Here is a 14,922-nt window from a genome sequence, read left to right as displayed (position 1 = left end):
GGGGTTCTGGCTCACTCAGGCCGGGGGGAGGGAGGGGTACAGAATGCAGGGCAAGCCTGCGGCAGCAGAGACCAACGTGACATTGCACCAGCCTGAGGCGTGCCATGTGTTCTCCTGGGGAAGTTGTCCCTGGATCACTGGACCCTGGCAGTGGCGGGCTGCACAGGCTCCTGGGAGGGGAGGTGTGGATAGTGACCTGTGCTTGCACACAGGCTTCTTGGTGGCTTCAGCAGCAGCCTTAGCATTTCTTGCCCATCTCTGGTGTCCGTGCTGATAGCCGTGGCTTGCACCCATCTCTGGAGCTCGTTTAGGTGGTACTCTGAATCTCCTCTCCTCGCACACTCTGAAACAATGGTCTCTTGCCTATTAGGCAGTTTCAGAATTTTTCCTGGACTCCCTCTCGGCTAGCTGTGGTACACTAGCCCCCTTCAGGCTGTGTTCACTCAACCAACCCTGGTCCTCTCCCTGGGATCTGACCTCCGAAGCTGGAGCCTCAGCTCCCAGCCCCTACCCACCCCAATGGGTGAGTAGACAAGCCTCTCGGGCTGGTGAGTGCTGGTCGGCACCGATCCTCTGTGTGGGAATCTCTCTGCTTTGCCCTCTGCACCCCTGTTGCTGCATTCTCCTCCTTGGCTCCGAAGTTCCCCTCAGCCCACCCCTCATCTCCACCAGTGAAGGGGTTTCCTAGTGTGTGGAGGCTTTTCCTCCTTCCCAGCTCCCTCCCAGAGGTGCAGGTCCTGTCCCTATCCTTTTGTGTCTGTTTATTCTTTTTTCTTTTGCCCTACCCAGGTACGTGGGGAGTTTCTTGCCTTTTGGGAGGTCTGAGGTCTTCTGCCAGCGTTCAGTAGGTGTTCTGTAGGAGTTGTTCCACATGTAGATATATTTCTGATGTATTTGTGGGGAGGAAGGTGATCTCCACATCTTACTCCTCCGCCATCTTGAAGGTCTCTCCTATAGTTTTTCTTCATAAGGATCGCCTCAGACACTTCAAAACTTGCAAGATGGAGTCCAAGCTTTCTGACCTGTCTGACCTACAAGGCCATGAACAACCTGGTCCAACCCATCTTTCCAGTCCATTTCCTACCACTCTCTGATCTAGATACTCAACTCTTATCCAGGTGGTCTAACCTCCAAATGGCACTGTGAAAAAGTGCCTGGCACATATTGGCAATTAAGGACTTATTGAATTTTTGAAAGAAAAATTGGAGGAAGTCAAATATCTCTCCCTCTTTTTGAAATGATTTCATTTTTCTTATTAAATGTTTTCATGGTAAAATTAAAACAAAAATATATAAAGAGTAAAGTAAAAATTTCATATAATTTTATCACCCAGGATTAACCATTGATAACTCTTTGGTGAATTTCTTTCCAAATTTTGTCTATGTATGTAGAAGCATATGTATGCATATACACACACATATGTGCACACATGAATCTCATTATATAAAATGTTGAATTATGTTCTTCTCACTTAACATTTATCCTAAACTTTCCCCCAATCTTTGAATACTCATGGATAATACTTTTCAATTTTCTATATAAATATCTATTGAGTATATAGTTTACTTAACATTCTCTTGTAGCTAGATCTGTAGGGTGTTTTTAGTTTTCGTAAATTATGAATATCTTATAATGAACATACTTGAAGGCAAATTTTATCAGCATGTCTGATTATTTCTTTAGATAAATTTTTAAACTAAAATTCTGGATCAAAATATATAGATAGTTAAAAGAATCCTTGATTCACACAGCCAAGTTGTTTCTAGAATAATTTTATCAACTCATGTTCTCATCAAATTATATGAGTACAAACATCATCAACTTGCATGAGAATGATTAATTTTCAGGATATTTAAGCATGTGTCAAGTGCTTTTTTGGGGATAACTTTACTAAACATCTAGATAAGTTGGAGAATAGTTTATATTTTAATAATATTTAAACTTCCAATAGACTGTATCTCTCCACATATTCCAGTGTTATTTTTGGTCCTTTAAATTTTCAAAGTTTTTCTCCATAGACAAGTTATGCACATTTCTTAAATTTATTCCTAAGTATTTATAATTTCAACTGATATTGAGAATGGGATATTTTTCACATTGTATTTTCTAATTAGCTACCTCTGCTACATAAGAAAACTATAGATTAAAAAATATTTTTAAAGTCTCCTTCCCATCTTGTAAAGGAAATTTAAAAAGGAGGAGAGGCTTTGACTATCTTCCAAACATGCCGTATAATTTATTCTCCTCTAAATTTTGTTCATATGGTCTGGCTGCCCTAGAAAGCTCTTCTACTGGTTTTCTACCTAGGAAAATCTTAACCATGAGGAAGAGACTGTGGTGGTCTACCTGAACTCCTTTGCACAGAGGATGTAGGTTCTGGGACCACAAGTGGCACCAGCCAGATGTGCTCAGTACCCTTGCCAATGCTATATTCTCACTGTAATCAGGCTCTGTGGCATCTTGGCAACGGCCAGTACCAGCCAACAAAGAGGAAGAGAAATGCCTGGTCATACCTCATACCTGCTGGCTGTACAAGCACCTACATGTACTGGCCTTCTAGTGCACCAGTCTCTTTGTTTAAGTCAAAAGGGTCAGGCCCTCCAGTCACCCATTTTCTCTGGTATGGTCGTGGTGTTTACCTCTTGTTGTTCAGCTCCAAAACCACTCCTCTACATTCTGCTCTGTGGTGCTGGGGTCAGGGTCTGCAAACTATGCTTCTGAGAAACTTTTGCCAGGTGGCTTCCTATTAGCTGATGGACTGTCAGTGGGGAGAACTGGAGGGACATTGGAAGATGGAAGGATGTAGAAGGACTTTTTCTATTTCTAGTGTTGGTGTCACTACAGGAAAAACAGCAGCAAAGTATAGCTATGGCTTCAGTTCCCAGCTTCATTTGGCACTCCCCAAACCAGTTGCGTTGTTCCCTCTTAAAAGTACCAGCACCAGCCAGCCACACCCTCCCCAAGTTCTGAGCACCAGCATGTATGTGGGGACCTCTTCTGACCTCTTCTAGGCACTCTCTCTTCTCTTTTGTTCCCATAGCATTTGACTCATAGTTGCTTTCTGTAGTTACAAATATTTGGGTTACCTCTGCTTGCCATTTTTGCCCTCACAACTTTCCATTATCTTTGTAACCAATTCTCTGTCTTAAGTCCCCTCTGTTTGAAATACCTAGCTTGGTTTCCATTTAGGCTGAGAAGAAACCTGTGGTTACTTTGGTTGAGTACAGCCAACCCAGACCTGTCTGCCCAGATACAGTGAAGCCCACACCCAACCATTAAGATGGTTATGGCTTCTATCTCATCAAGAAAGTTGCAGGTATCAGGCATAAATGCCACAGAATTTTCTCTTCCCTTTCAACTAAAGTAACTGGAAGAGGGAAACACTCCCCCTTCAGCCCCGCAGCCCCCTGAACACTTCACACTTAATCCTTTGTATCTTGGCTCAAGAATCAACTTCTCAGGATCAAGATGTTTGAGGGTAGGTAAGCTGGCCCCTCTCACATGGAAACCAACTAGGAATGAGCCAAGGGGTTCTTTTTGGGCTTCATGAATATGTGCTTATGGAGCTGGGTGTGGACTTGTAGCTCTAAGTGTCCATATATTTTTATACTTCTATTATCTCCAAACCTTAAGTAATACACACTTACTGACTTTATTTCCTTTCCTTTTATTCCACACAAATTTGGCTTTCACCACTATCCACTAGACCAGCGGTCCCCAACCTTTTTGGCACCAGGGACTGTTACGTGGAAGACAATTTTTCCATGAAGGGGGCGGGGGAGAGGAGATGGTTCAGGTGGTAATGCGAGCAATGGGGAGCAATGGGGAGCTTACATGAAGCTTTGCTCGCCTGCCTGCTGCTCACCTCCTGCTGTGTGACAGGCTGCAGACTGGTACCAGTCTGCGGTGCAGGGGTTTGGGACCCCTGCACTAGACTATACATTTTCATGGGTTAAGGGATCATATCTATTTCAACCACCTATTAGCAGTAGGTAACATATGCAATGAATGTCTGTTAAATGACTGATTTGGCTAGAATTCCTATTTCTAAGGTCATTAGTGATATATTATTTACCAATTTCAGTGGACACCTTCAGACCTTACTATATTTCTCTGCTGGTATTGATGGTTTCACCCCTTGGTTTTCATGGCTCCTGGTTTCCTCCCTCCTCTCTTGCCACTACTTCTCACTTGGCTTGGTAGCCTCCTCATGGAGATCCCACCATATCTTCATTTAATTCCCCACTCTAGTCCTTGCAGAGACCAGATGGCTCCTAGATGATGACAATAGATTACTCAACTAATTTTTGCCATCCCTCTGGAATGTGATATTGTTTCTGATTTACTCTTTTGGTTGGGGTGGGGGTAGGACATTTTCAGAGACCTCCGCTTGACTTTACCCACTACGGTAGCTTTGATCCTATAGATCAAGGACCCAATATGGGAGTGGTACCAAGTATATCAAATCTAATTATAAATTCAGGGACAGGGGAAGTGACCACTGGTGGGTCATGGACCCAGTGAACACAGAGTAAACTGGACTTTAGCCAGGATTCCATCTATTACTTGGCACCTATAGTCCCCTACTCTAAGAGAGGCTCCATGATGATGATTCAGATCTCTGACTATTCATACTGTGTCTGATAGTCCTTGAAATGTTTGGGTATTTCCTTTTCCTCAGTGTGTAATTAGGTCCTACATGGCCATTATTCCTTTTGGAGAAGGACCAGGGAAATCATAACCATTTGCTGGGGTGTTACAGGGTTCTTCCTCCTGGAGACCTGGCCTCCTGTTGAATTAGTGAGTCTGGGTCTGAAAATAGATTCAAGTCCAGAAACTAGACAAGATACTGTGCCTTTTTAAAATGAGGGTAACTGCCTTCAGCCCCGTGATCATCTATCCTTGATTTCTTTGGAGGTAAAATCTGATTAAGACACTTTTTGACTGTCCATCTCTTTTGCCTTGAGGGATGCCATATTCTATTAAGTATCCTAATAAATCTCTGCAGGTCAAGCCCTCTTGGCCACTGCTCTAACTATGGTCTCATTATAATTGTGTCCACTCAACTTCAAGCAGTTAAGCACCACCACCTAACCTCTACTGCTTTGGGGATCCCATTATGCCCATTGCTATGTGAGTCTATTTCTGAACTGGCCTCTCCCACTGAGAGACTTAGCCTACTGGACAAGGCTCTGGAACATTTCCATGATGCCCAATAGAATGAGAAGTCACTAAAGAGTTTTTAAGCAGTGGGTAATAAGGTCACATTTGTGTCTTTGAGGCATTCTGACATTCTCACCAGAACATTCTTTCTGGTCTTGGTAAATCGTGTATCTTCTTGGCCTTCTCATGGAGCACAACCATTTGGTGAGTCTTCTAGCCTTATTTAGTATATCCATTCCAGCATGCCTCCTTCTGTGAACCTTTTAAACAACTTTCTCAACCATCTGGAATAGCAATTCTGACATTTTGATTTCAGTTAATGGGGCCCATTGCTTTTTCCAATACTTTTAGGAGCTGTCCTAGAAGTGAGTTTGTGTCATCTCTTGGAGTCCTCGTCAGTGTATTATATCTTGTATTTTAGCAGAGTGCTTCCGAATCAGTAAACTCAACCTTATCCAATATTATGTTCCAGTCTCCTTGATCATGCACCCTCAGAATCTAGCTCCACACCTACTCCACAGCTTCTGCTGTACATATCGGTTATGTCTTGTTGCACCTTTGGGGAAGAGTTGCTTCCTTTCTTTATGAGACCTAGTACATCTCCAGCTGCATTGCTGTGACCCAATCCTAGTTATAGGCCTACTGGCAAGGAGGGGAGGTGGGCAAAGGTCCTGAGGGGGCACTTATTGTCTTGCAGGGCAGAATTCTCTGTACTGTCGTCAAGCATGGGGGAGTTCTCATTCTTACTAAGGACAGTGGGCCATTTCTCAAGACGGAGAGAGTTCAGATGAGTCTAGGAGTTCAAAATTTGAAGGGGCATTCAGTCAGACAATCCCAAGTGTGAGGTTTTAATTTTTTTCCAACCAGGGCCCTAACCCTGCATAACATGTATGCTTTGGTTAGTAATTTAACCTTTTCTAGAATTCAGCCACTTTGACTATGAAGTCCTGGGCCTAGGCCTCATCTTTCTCTGTCCTCCTACTGTAGCAAATGAGAGCCTCATCATATTACCAGGGAGCCCCTCTGGCTTTCACAGTTGGTTTTGCAATTGCTTGTTTATCTCTCATTGCTTTTCATTATCTTTTTCCAGTGTATCAATTACACTTAGCAAGAAGTATCAAATCCCATTGTCCTAATAATTAGTAATTACCCCATACATCTCAAATGCCTAATGCATTACACCAGCTAATACCATCCCCTCCTCTGATACATCGTTTCAATTCACAATCCAGGAGCTTGTGAACAACAGGGTCAACACCCACTGCCAGAGTCTGTCTGTCTCCTACCTACCACCAGTGGTGGAGTCCTTTTTGCCAGTCAGCCAGTAAGTGATTCAGCTCCCAAACCCCAATAATCACCTACTCTTTTGGACCACTCCTGGTATCAACTGTCACAGGTTGGATTCTCTGGAAGCAGAGAGTGAGATGGAGATTGACATGCAGGATGTTTATTAGGGATCAACACCTGTGGCAGGCAGGTGAGGAAGCAGAATTGGGCAGAGAGAGAAGTCCAACTGTGATGGCAGGCCTGACAAAACCTCAGCCAATTCCACAGGGAGCTCTAGAGTGTGTATGATCTGTTAGTGTTATTCCAGCATGAGACAGAGTAACTGTCATATATATATATATATATATATATATATATATATATATATATATATATATACACACACACACACACACATACACATAAATATAGAAAGAGATTTATTATGAAGGATCAGCTCACTTCATTATAGAAGCTAAGAAGTCCCATGATCTGCTGTCTGCAAGCTGGAGGTCCAGAAAAACCAGTGGTGGAGTTCCAGCCAAACCCAAAGGCCTGAGAACCAGGGGAGCCAAAGGTGTAAGTCCCAGTCTGAGTCCAAAAGCCTGAGAACCCAGAGCACTGATGTCTGAGGGCAGGAGAAGATGGATGTCCCAGCTCAAGCAGAGGGAAAATTCACCCTTCCTCAACCTTTTTGTTCTATTCAGGCCTTCAAAAGATTGAATGATGCCCATCCTCTTTGGTGAGGGCAACCTTTCTTTACTCAGTCTATGGATTCAAATGCTAGTCTCTTCTGAAACACCCTCAGAAACACCCAGAAATAATGTTTTACCAGCTATCTGGACATCCTTTAGCCCAATCGAGTTGACAAAATTAACCATCATAACATCTATCCTCTCCTTTCTTCCTTTACACCTTTTTCTTCCATGTTCTTCATCATTAGGGTGGAACTATTATTCACCCAGGCATCTGGAAGCCATTATGTTTCTCCTCCTTCACAATTATCATATCACCACACTTTAATAATTTAATATCCCAAATATTTCTCTGATCTATCCCTTCCTTTCTATACCTACTACCTAGACATTGAGCTCAGAACCTCAATGCCTTTCCCCTGGACTATTGCAATAGCCTTCCAATTAGTCACCTGGCTTTCAGTCCCCAATCCATCCTTCACTAAACCTCACTAGAGTGAGGTTTCTGAAATATAAATCTGACCTGATTACTTGAAAACTCTTTAATGACTCCCAATTCATTCATTCACTCAGTAATGGATTCATTCACTCAAAGAATTGCTCAGGTCAAAAACGTTGTAGTCAGAGAAAACTCTTTTCCTCACAGGCATCAAGTCCTTAGCAGCTTTAAAATGTATTCTGAATTCGATCACTTCTCAACACTTCCACTTGGTTACCCTGGTCCAAGTCATCCTTATGCCTCCTGCAGACAAGTGAAATAGGCCTGCATCTGGTCTTTGTGTTTTCTCTATTGTCTCTCTGTCATTTCTCCACAAGGTAGCCAGAATAATTTTTCTAAAATGTAAATCAGATCATGTTCCAACAAAAAATGAAATATGTCATACTGAGCAAGGGGGTATAGGGTCTGTGAGGCCTTGCATTTTTCTTCCTCCTGGCTCTCCCTTTCCCTAACCCCCAGCCTGCTATCCAATTTCTGACTCTTATGGTCTGTTAGCAAGGGAGGGAAGAAGAGATAAAGGTCAAGAAAACCCTTATTTGAGTTGGTTCTATCATAGGCTGGCCTCATGCTCTTGGGCCTGACAAATGTTTAAAGCTACCCCTTTCTCCAGTGGAGTGTTTTCCAGGGTTTTTCTGGAAGTTCCCATTTGGGCCTTCCAACTGCAACTTCAATGCACATTTTCCTTTGGCTTGATGTTTCTCCTATCTGCTGACCCTGGCTCAAGAGGGGCCATTCTCCATGGACTCACACTTGCTGGAGTCCCTTCTCCCAGGAGGTTCAACTGGACAGATCTTAAAAGGTCTGGAGCTTAGCTCTCTCTTCAGCATTTCCCACATCTGGTCCATGGGAAATACTCATCCCTTGTCTCATCAAATTAAGGGTGTGCAGGACTTTCCCCAGCTCAGCAGCCCTCTCCTGATTCCACCATCAAAGTGACCAGTCATTCTGTTTCTCAGCTTCTAGATTTCCCAGTGGATGTCAGCATTCAGGCCATGGTTATATGTGCCAACATGTTGCTCTCTCCCTGTGGCCAAGTGGAAGCCCCGTCACTTAGCTAGAAATGAAGGAGGTGGATCCCTCTATCACCAACTCCCCATCTTTCAACAACTCACACACACACCCCTTTCTAAGAAGGTTTAGGAACTCAAAGTATTGTTCAAAGAGTTCTAGAATACACATGCCAATTAGAAAAGGCAAGGGCTGTCCATTTTAAGGTCACTGGGTATACTTTCTACTTAGCTGTTTCAAGGTTAGGAAGAATCACTTATCCAATTACTGGGGACATGAGACAATGACAGCTCTTTCCTAGAATGGATGAAAAGAAAAGGATGATGCTGAGAAAAGAATTCCAACCCTAATTTAAGAAAGACACTATGAAAATAATGTCAGTATTTCAAACGACATATCAAAGGAGGGGCACTAGGCAATCAGATAGCTTTTTCCTAAGAGTGACCTTATTGGAGTTTAATTGCTTTACAATGGTGTGTTAGTTTCTGCTGTATAGCAAAGTGAATCAGCTATACATATACATATATCCCCATATCTCCTCCCTCTTGCGTCTCCCTCCCACCCTCCCTATCCCACCCCTTTAAGTGGTCACAAAGCACTGAGCTGATCTCCCTGTGCTATGTGGCTGCTTCCCACTAACTATCTATTTTACATTTGGTAGTGTATATATGTCCATGCCACTCTGTCACTTCAGAGTGACCTTATTTTTAACACAGACCACCAGGAAGAGTGAAATACAAGAACAGAGTTTCCTTTGCCCATGATCACCTCTATCTTAGAACTTCCATACTAACCAGGGAAATTTCTTTGTTGGAAAAGTGTTAGATGGAAGAGAAGTAGAGGCTACTCAAGCAGTTGTTTTTATTGTTGTTGTTGTTTCTCTTGTATGACTAAAGAACATTTATCTACTCAACAAACATATTTTGAGCAGCCCCATGTGCTAGGAGCTGAAGAGAGAATAGTAAAGAAGATGCTAAAAAGGGGCTTATAGTCTAGATAGAAAAGCATGCTGATTTTAGTGTTATTTTGCTATTCAAATTAGAAAAATGCTTACAGGAATCTGTAGCATAACCTACAGTATTTTTCAGAGAAATTCGTGTTGAGGAACAGTTATTTTGTATTTTACCACTTAATATGCAGGTTACCAGACATTCTGAATTCAAAAGGCAGTGAAAAATGGAAGAAAATATAGAATGAAATGGATAGGAATCATTACAAACAAATGTTAATTTTAATAATAATGTCATAAATTATCATTATTATAATAGTTATTTTTACAAATAACCTTTATTGAGCACTTGACCAAGTGTCAGACCTTATGCCAAGGACTTTCACGGATTATCTCATTTAATTTTCATAACAAAACATTTAGATAAGTATATTATTATCTCCATTTTATAGATGTGGGATTTGAGGCATGACTAGTAGGTGACAGAGCCAGATTTGAAAAGGGCTGAGTTTTAACCATTTCTTCATGAAATCTGGGAGTGAAAATGTACTACACACATTCCCTCAGTAGTCGATTCTCCACTGGAGTGGGTTTTAGATGGGATCCGTCCTCAGTGGATTATTGCAGATAACCCATGGTTTGTCAGTCACAAGGGAAAGGTTTCTGGTGCTCAACTCTATTTTGTGAATTTTAATGTGTGCAAATAATAAGAATTTTCTCCCAAAACATATTTGTTCCATTAATATTATCACCCTTGCCTGTTTTGTGTTGGAAAATCAGTGACGTCCCGTTGTAAGCTTTCATCTGAATTGTCTTCAATGAAATTGTACTGAAAGAAGGAAAGCATTTGGAAGCAATGAGCTTCAGGGAGTCTTCCAGGCATCTCGGAATATCACAGCCTTCGTGAAGTGTTCTCATTGCCTGTGGGATGTGTGGGCCCCAAATTCATGGCCCCAAATTCATGGGCTCCTTCACAAGGGAGTCTTCCCCTTCTCCAGCAGAACTGAGCTCCTCTGTGAGATCACTTCCTTGACTGTCTGTCTCCCACCAGTGCTCCATTAGTGGCTCTGAAGCCCTCTTTCAGAAGCAGAAAGAAGCCCATGGTTCCAAGCTGAGGTGCTGAGGGTCCACTGCTATGCCCTTGACCACACGGAGTCAAATTTTAGGAATATCTGCTAGAAAAAAAAGAGCAGCCCCTCATGCTGAGAGAAAGTCTCCCAAGTGGAGTCGGTTCTCTGGAAAACAACTGGATATGGTGTTGGTCTTTATTACAGTTTCCACAGACTAAAAAAAAAAAGTTGTTTATAAAACAAAAGCCACATCGATTTGATACGGTAACATTTTTGAGAATTTTGTTTTTGCACAGCGGAAACCAGGGCTGATGTGCTCATGGTGGAAATGGAGCCTGTTCAGTTACCCCAAAGCACCTCTCCTAAAACACGAATCTGAGTAAGCCAGGCTCGGCCTTGCCAGGAACAGCCGGCATTGTTTGGCTCTTTGGAGAGACAGGCGAGGCCAGCAAAGCCCTCACACCATGCAACACCACGCTCGCACACCCAGGCTCAGGCCTGCCCTCCGAGGGACGCCTCCAGGGTCCTCACCTTCCCTCCAGTCCCCGGACCGCATGGTGGAGGACACGGTTCTGGCCTGTCCTCTCCAGCGCTAGGACCACCTGGGCAAGAGGAGACTCCTCTCTTGTTTGCAGTTCTGTTCTCAGACAGTGAAAGACGCCAAACGAAACATTCATGTTTCCTGCTGTTTTGAGCCAGATCATGTGAAAACTAAAGAAAATCTATGTTTGCTGGCTTTGAGAACAGGAGTAACTACTTTGTTAAGCACAAAGGAAGCAACTTACAAGGAGCGCCAGACTCACGGTGAGAAAGTAAAATGAGTAGGAATCCTATTAAAATTGGGGCTTTGGGAGACCTCCTATGGGCTGTGTCTTCGTTTTCCATACCACTTCCTGTCATTCTGTGGTGAAAAATTAAATTCAGTGCTGCAAGCAAAAATTTGGGGGGAAAGATTTCTTATGTTTTGTAGAGTACTGTACTATAGAAACTATTTGGATAGTTTATATATATATATATATATACACATATATATATATGTATATATATATATATTTCCCTACAAAAATGAAAAGAGATACTTCATTTGTTTGATTCATTCAGTATCATGGTGACTTAGGGCTGGACACCAGCAGTCTAGGTTCCTGCTCTCAGGAGTTCACATGTGCTAAGTGGGGGAGATAGACAACAAATTCGTAAACTCTGAAATATATCATGTAATTTCTGACAGTGATAATGCTTTGAGAAAAAATAAAGCAGGGTGAGGAGATAGAAAATGAATAGGCAAGGTGGTCAGAGAAGGTCTCCAGGAAGAGAAAATAGTTGAACAGAGAGCTGAAGATCTGGAACGAGTGAGCCATGCACAGTTCTAGAGGAAGGGCATTCCAGGCAAGGCTGGTGGCTCAAGCTGAGTACAGGAGGGAAAATGGTGTTGGATGAGACTGGAAAGGTCAGGGCATGTTGGTTCCTGTTTGCCGTGATAAGGAATATAGACTTTATTCCAAGTGTTATGGGAAGCCTTTGAGAGACTTTGTTTACTATCAGCTTATTCTCTACCCAGTTCCAAAAAGAGAGAGAATTTTATCCGTTCATTCGACAGTTACTTATTGATCACTAAGCATATATCAGACTGGGTCCAGTGCTTTAAAAATTATGACCTCTGTCATCAAATGAGGGGATAAGAAAATAACATGAACAACCAGAACAAACATAGAATCAAGAAAGTTGCAAAAGAGAGGGAAAAATATTACTCCTATTAATAATAATGTAAGAAGATAAATTACAAATATTAATGCTGATTAATAAGAATGCTATGCCCTAGGTACTATTCATGTATTTTTTCACATGACTCAATGCCTTATGTATTGTTATTCTTCCCTGTAAACGAGGAAACTGAGGTCAGAAAAGCAAAATAATATCACAGACCAGAAATCGATTAAGCTGAGGTGCCGGGATTTGAATCCAGGTTTGTCTGATTCTAAAGCATAAAGTTTCTCTCCTCATAGGAAGGAGCTACTGTGACAAGCTACATATTTTGTAACTCAGTATGTATAACTGCTGCTTCTAAGAATAAGATACTTCATCTAGCAGACTTGGGTCAGATTGGCTTCAGAGATATATTCCAAAGTTAAATGTACCCACTGTAAAGTGGGGTATTAAAATTCTTAAAAAACAATACCCAAACACTGCAAGGAGAAGAGCCCCAAACGATTTTTTCCAGAAAACATGTTACCATCTTTAATAATAGTGTTCTATTTGTTTGTTCCTCAATTTTCTTGTGCCCCCAACTGCATTGTCCCTGGCATAAGTGCAAAAAATCATGTCTGATTGTTCACCATTTTATTTGCAGAGCCTAGCACAGCACCTAAAATACAGTAGGTGCTCAATTAATATTTGTTGAATGAATGAATTAATTACACTTCATTTTCTTTCTTTCCAGGGCCTGCCTTTACTGCCGTGTACCACTCCAGACAGCATGCAGAGTTGGTGGAGAGTATAATAAACATCAGAGATATTTTGCAATTCATGGCTGACCCATGCTGACCCTTTCTTTAATTAAACCTTCCACTTGTGAATGAATCATTTCTTCCATTAATTAAAATAGGATACACTTATGTCTCTGTAAAGTATGTGTCAAAAGAAAGCATTCCACCTAAAATATATACAGGAGGCGCTGACCACCGTGGAGAGTCATCCATCATAATCTGCTAAAAAGATCAGCTCTGGAATTAGAACGAGCACAATCATCTCTTATGCCCTCCAAAATACAAGTTGCAGCTTCTCACCCGATCCGTCAGCTCCTGTGTTAATATAGGGAGTAAAGCATAGTGTGAAGCCGTAAGAGGACCGTTTATTTTGTAGGGCAGGGCAGGCGGCCCCAGCGCTCCGGTAATGCCATCATCTCTAATAACTGCTTGGAGCCTGTGCTCTCTGGAGACTTGTCTCTTGATCGTTAGAGCTGGAAGGCAGCGGAATCTCACTGTTGCGAGGCTCAACAATTGCTCCTGCAATTCCTCCGAAAGCCAAGAGGATGACTGAGAAATCTGACGGCGCTGTTTAGGTGGACAAAGCAAGTTCGTGTTCCCACTCACCCCCACCGTCTCCTTCTGGAAGAAGTGGGCTGCAGAAATCGATTTGCAGTCTTTAGCTCCAGGAAACAGTGAGCCCAGGCAGCCACTGTTCAAAATATTTTGCCTCAGAGGAAACTCTGCACTCTCCAAACTCCAAAGACCTCGATGAAGTACATAAGTTATGTTTAAAAATCACCACTGGGGATTCTCCAGGCAAGATGAAAAGGAAAGAAGGATAAAGCATTGAGAAACTCAAAGTGCCTCAGGTCCTCTAAAAACAAGTTTTAAATATCCCGCAAGATTTCAAATGCAGCAATTTTTGAGAAAGCGCGACATTGTAAAGCCTGTTCTCTCGGTGAAGTGTCAGGCTCCATAAGAGTAGGAATGATAAACACTCTTCCTGCATATTTAGGAGGCTGTTTCAGAAGACGCCAAGTGATTGCTAAAACAGTCGTGCAATTTAGTGTGTTTTAGTACCACAATTTTCTGTCCAATACTAATTGCTCTTTTATTTTTCCTTCAATTAATCCTGTAAGGCGGGTGCAAAAATATAGGAATGATAAGGACATTTGCCATCATTGGGGCTATTTCCAATGGTGAAAGGAAGGCCTGGAAAGGTGAAGTGACTTGTCCAAGGCCAAGGGCAGGTTCATGGCAGAGCCAGGGCTCCCAACTATGTCTCCTCTCTCACAGTCCTGGGCTCTTTCCCCTGTGTTTCTAATGAGGACTGAGTCAAGGGTGATTTATTCCCCCAGCACAGTGCTAGGTACAGTGCCTGTAGATTGATTAATGCGTTGATTCCCACAGAATAAGAGATTTGAGATTACTTGACAAATCTCTCAAGTACTCAGGAAAAAAAAAAATCAATAGTTTTTCTTTGACTTCAAGTCCAAGTTATTTGGAGTATTTCAGAGGTACTTTTCTCCTGCCTTCAATACTTCTCTGATACTCACTGGCTTGTCTCCTGGGTCAAGATATATCAGACTGAAAAGAGGAGGTATATGAGAGATTTAACAATTAGTGGAAATGGACCATAACACTGGAGAATTAATTGTTCACATGGTATAGAATAGTGATTAAGAACATTGACTCTGGAGTCAAGTTGCCCTGGGTTCAAATGCTAGCTTTGACATTTAGAAGATGTGTAGACTAAGATCACTGATTGCGGGCTTTTTAAATCCCGGGGCCTCAGTTTTCTCCTCTG

General features: G+C 42.2%; 1 protein-coding gene across 1 annotated transcript in view; it reads left to right on the top strand.

Annotated features, from left to right (window-relative positions):
* TM2D1 (TM2 domain containing 1) overlaps positions 1-13,209 on the top strand; it is a 140,135-nt gene extending 126,926 nt beyond the window's left edge. Inside the window, exon 6 of the mRNA XM_060022918.1 lies at positions 13,088-13,209. Coding sequence (XP_059878901.1) covers positions 13,088-13,147 — 60 coding nt within the window. The 3' untranslated portion in view covers positions 13,148-13,209. The remainder of the gene's footprint in view (positions 1-13,087) is intronic.
* The last annotated feature ends 1,713 nt before the right edge of the window (positions 13,210-14,922 follow it).

The sequence above is a fragment of the Delphinus delphis genome, chromosome 1, assembly GCF_949987515.2.
Source record: "Delphinus delphis chromosome 1, mDelDel1.2, whole genome shotgun sequence".
In the NCBI taxonomy this organism is placed as follows: domain Eukaryota; kingdom Metazoa; phylum Chordata; class Mammalia; order Artiodactyla; family Delphinidae; genus Delphinus; species Delphinus delphis.
This window is presented reverse-complemented; position numbering and strand designations above follow the sequence as displayed.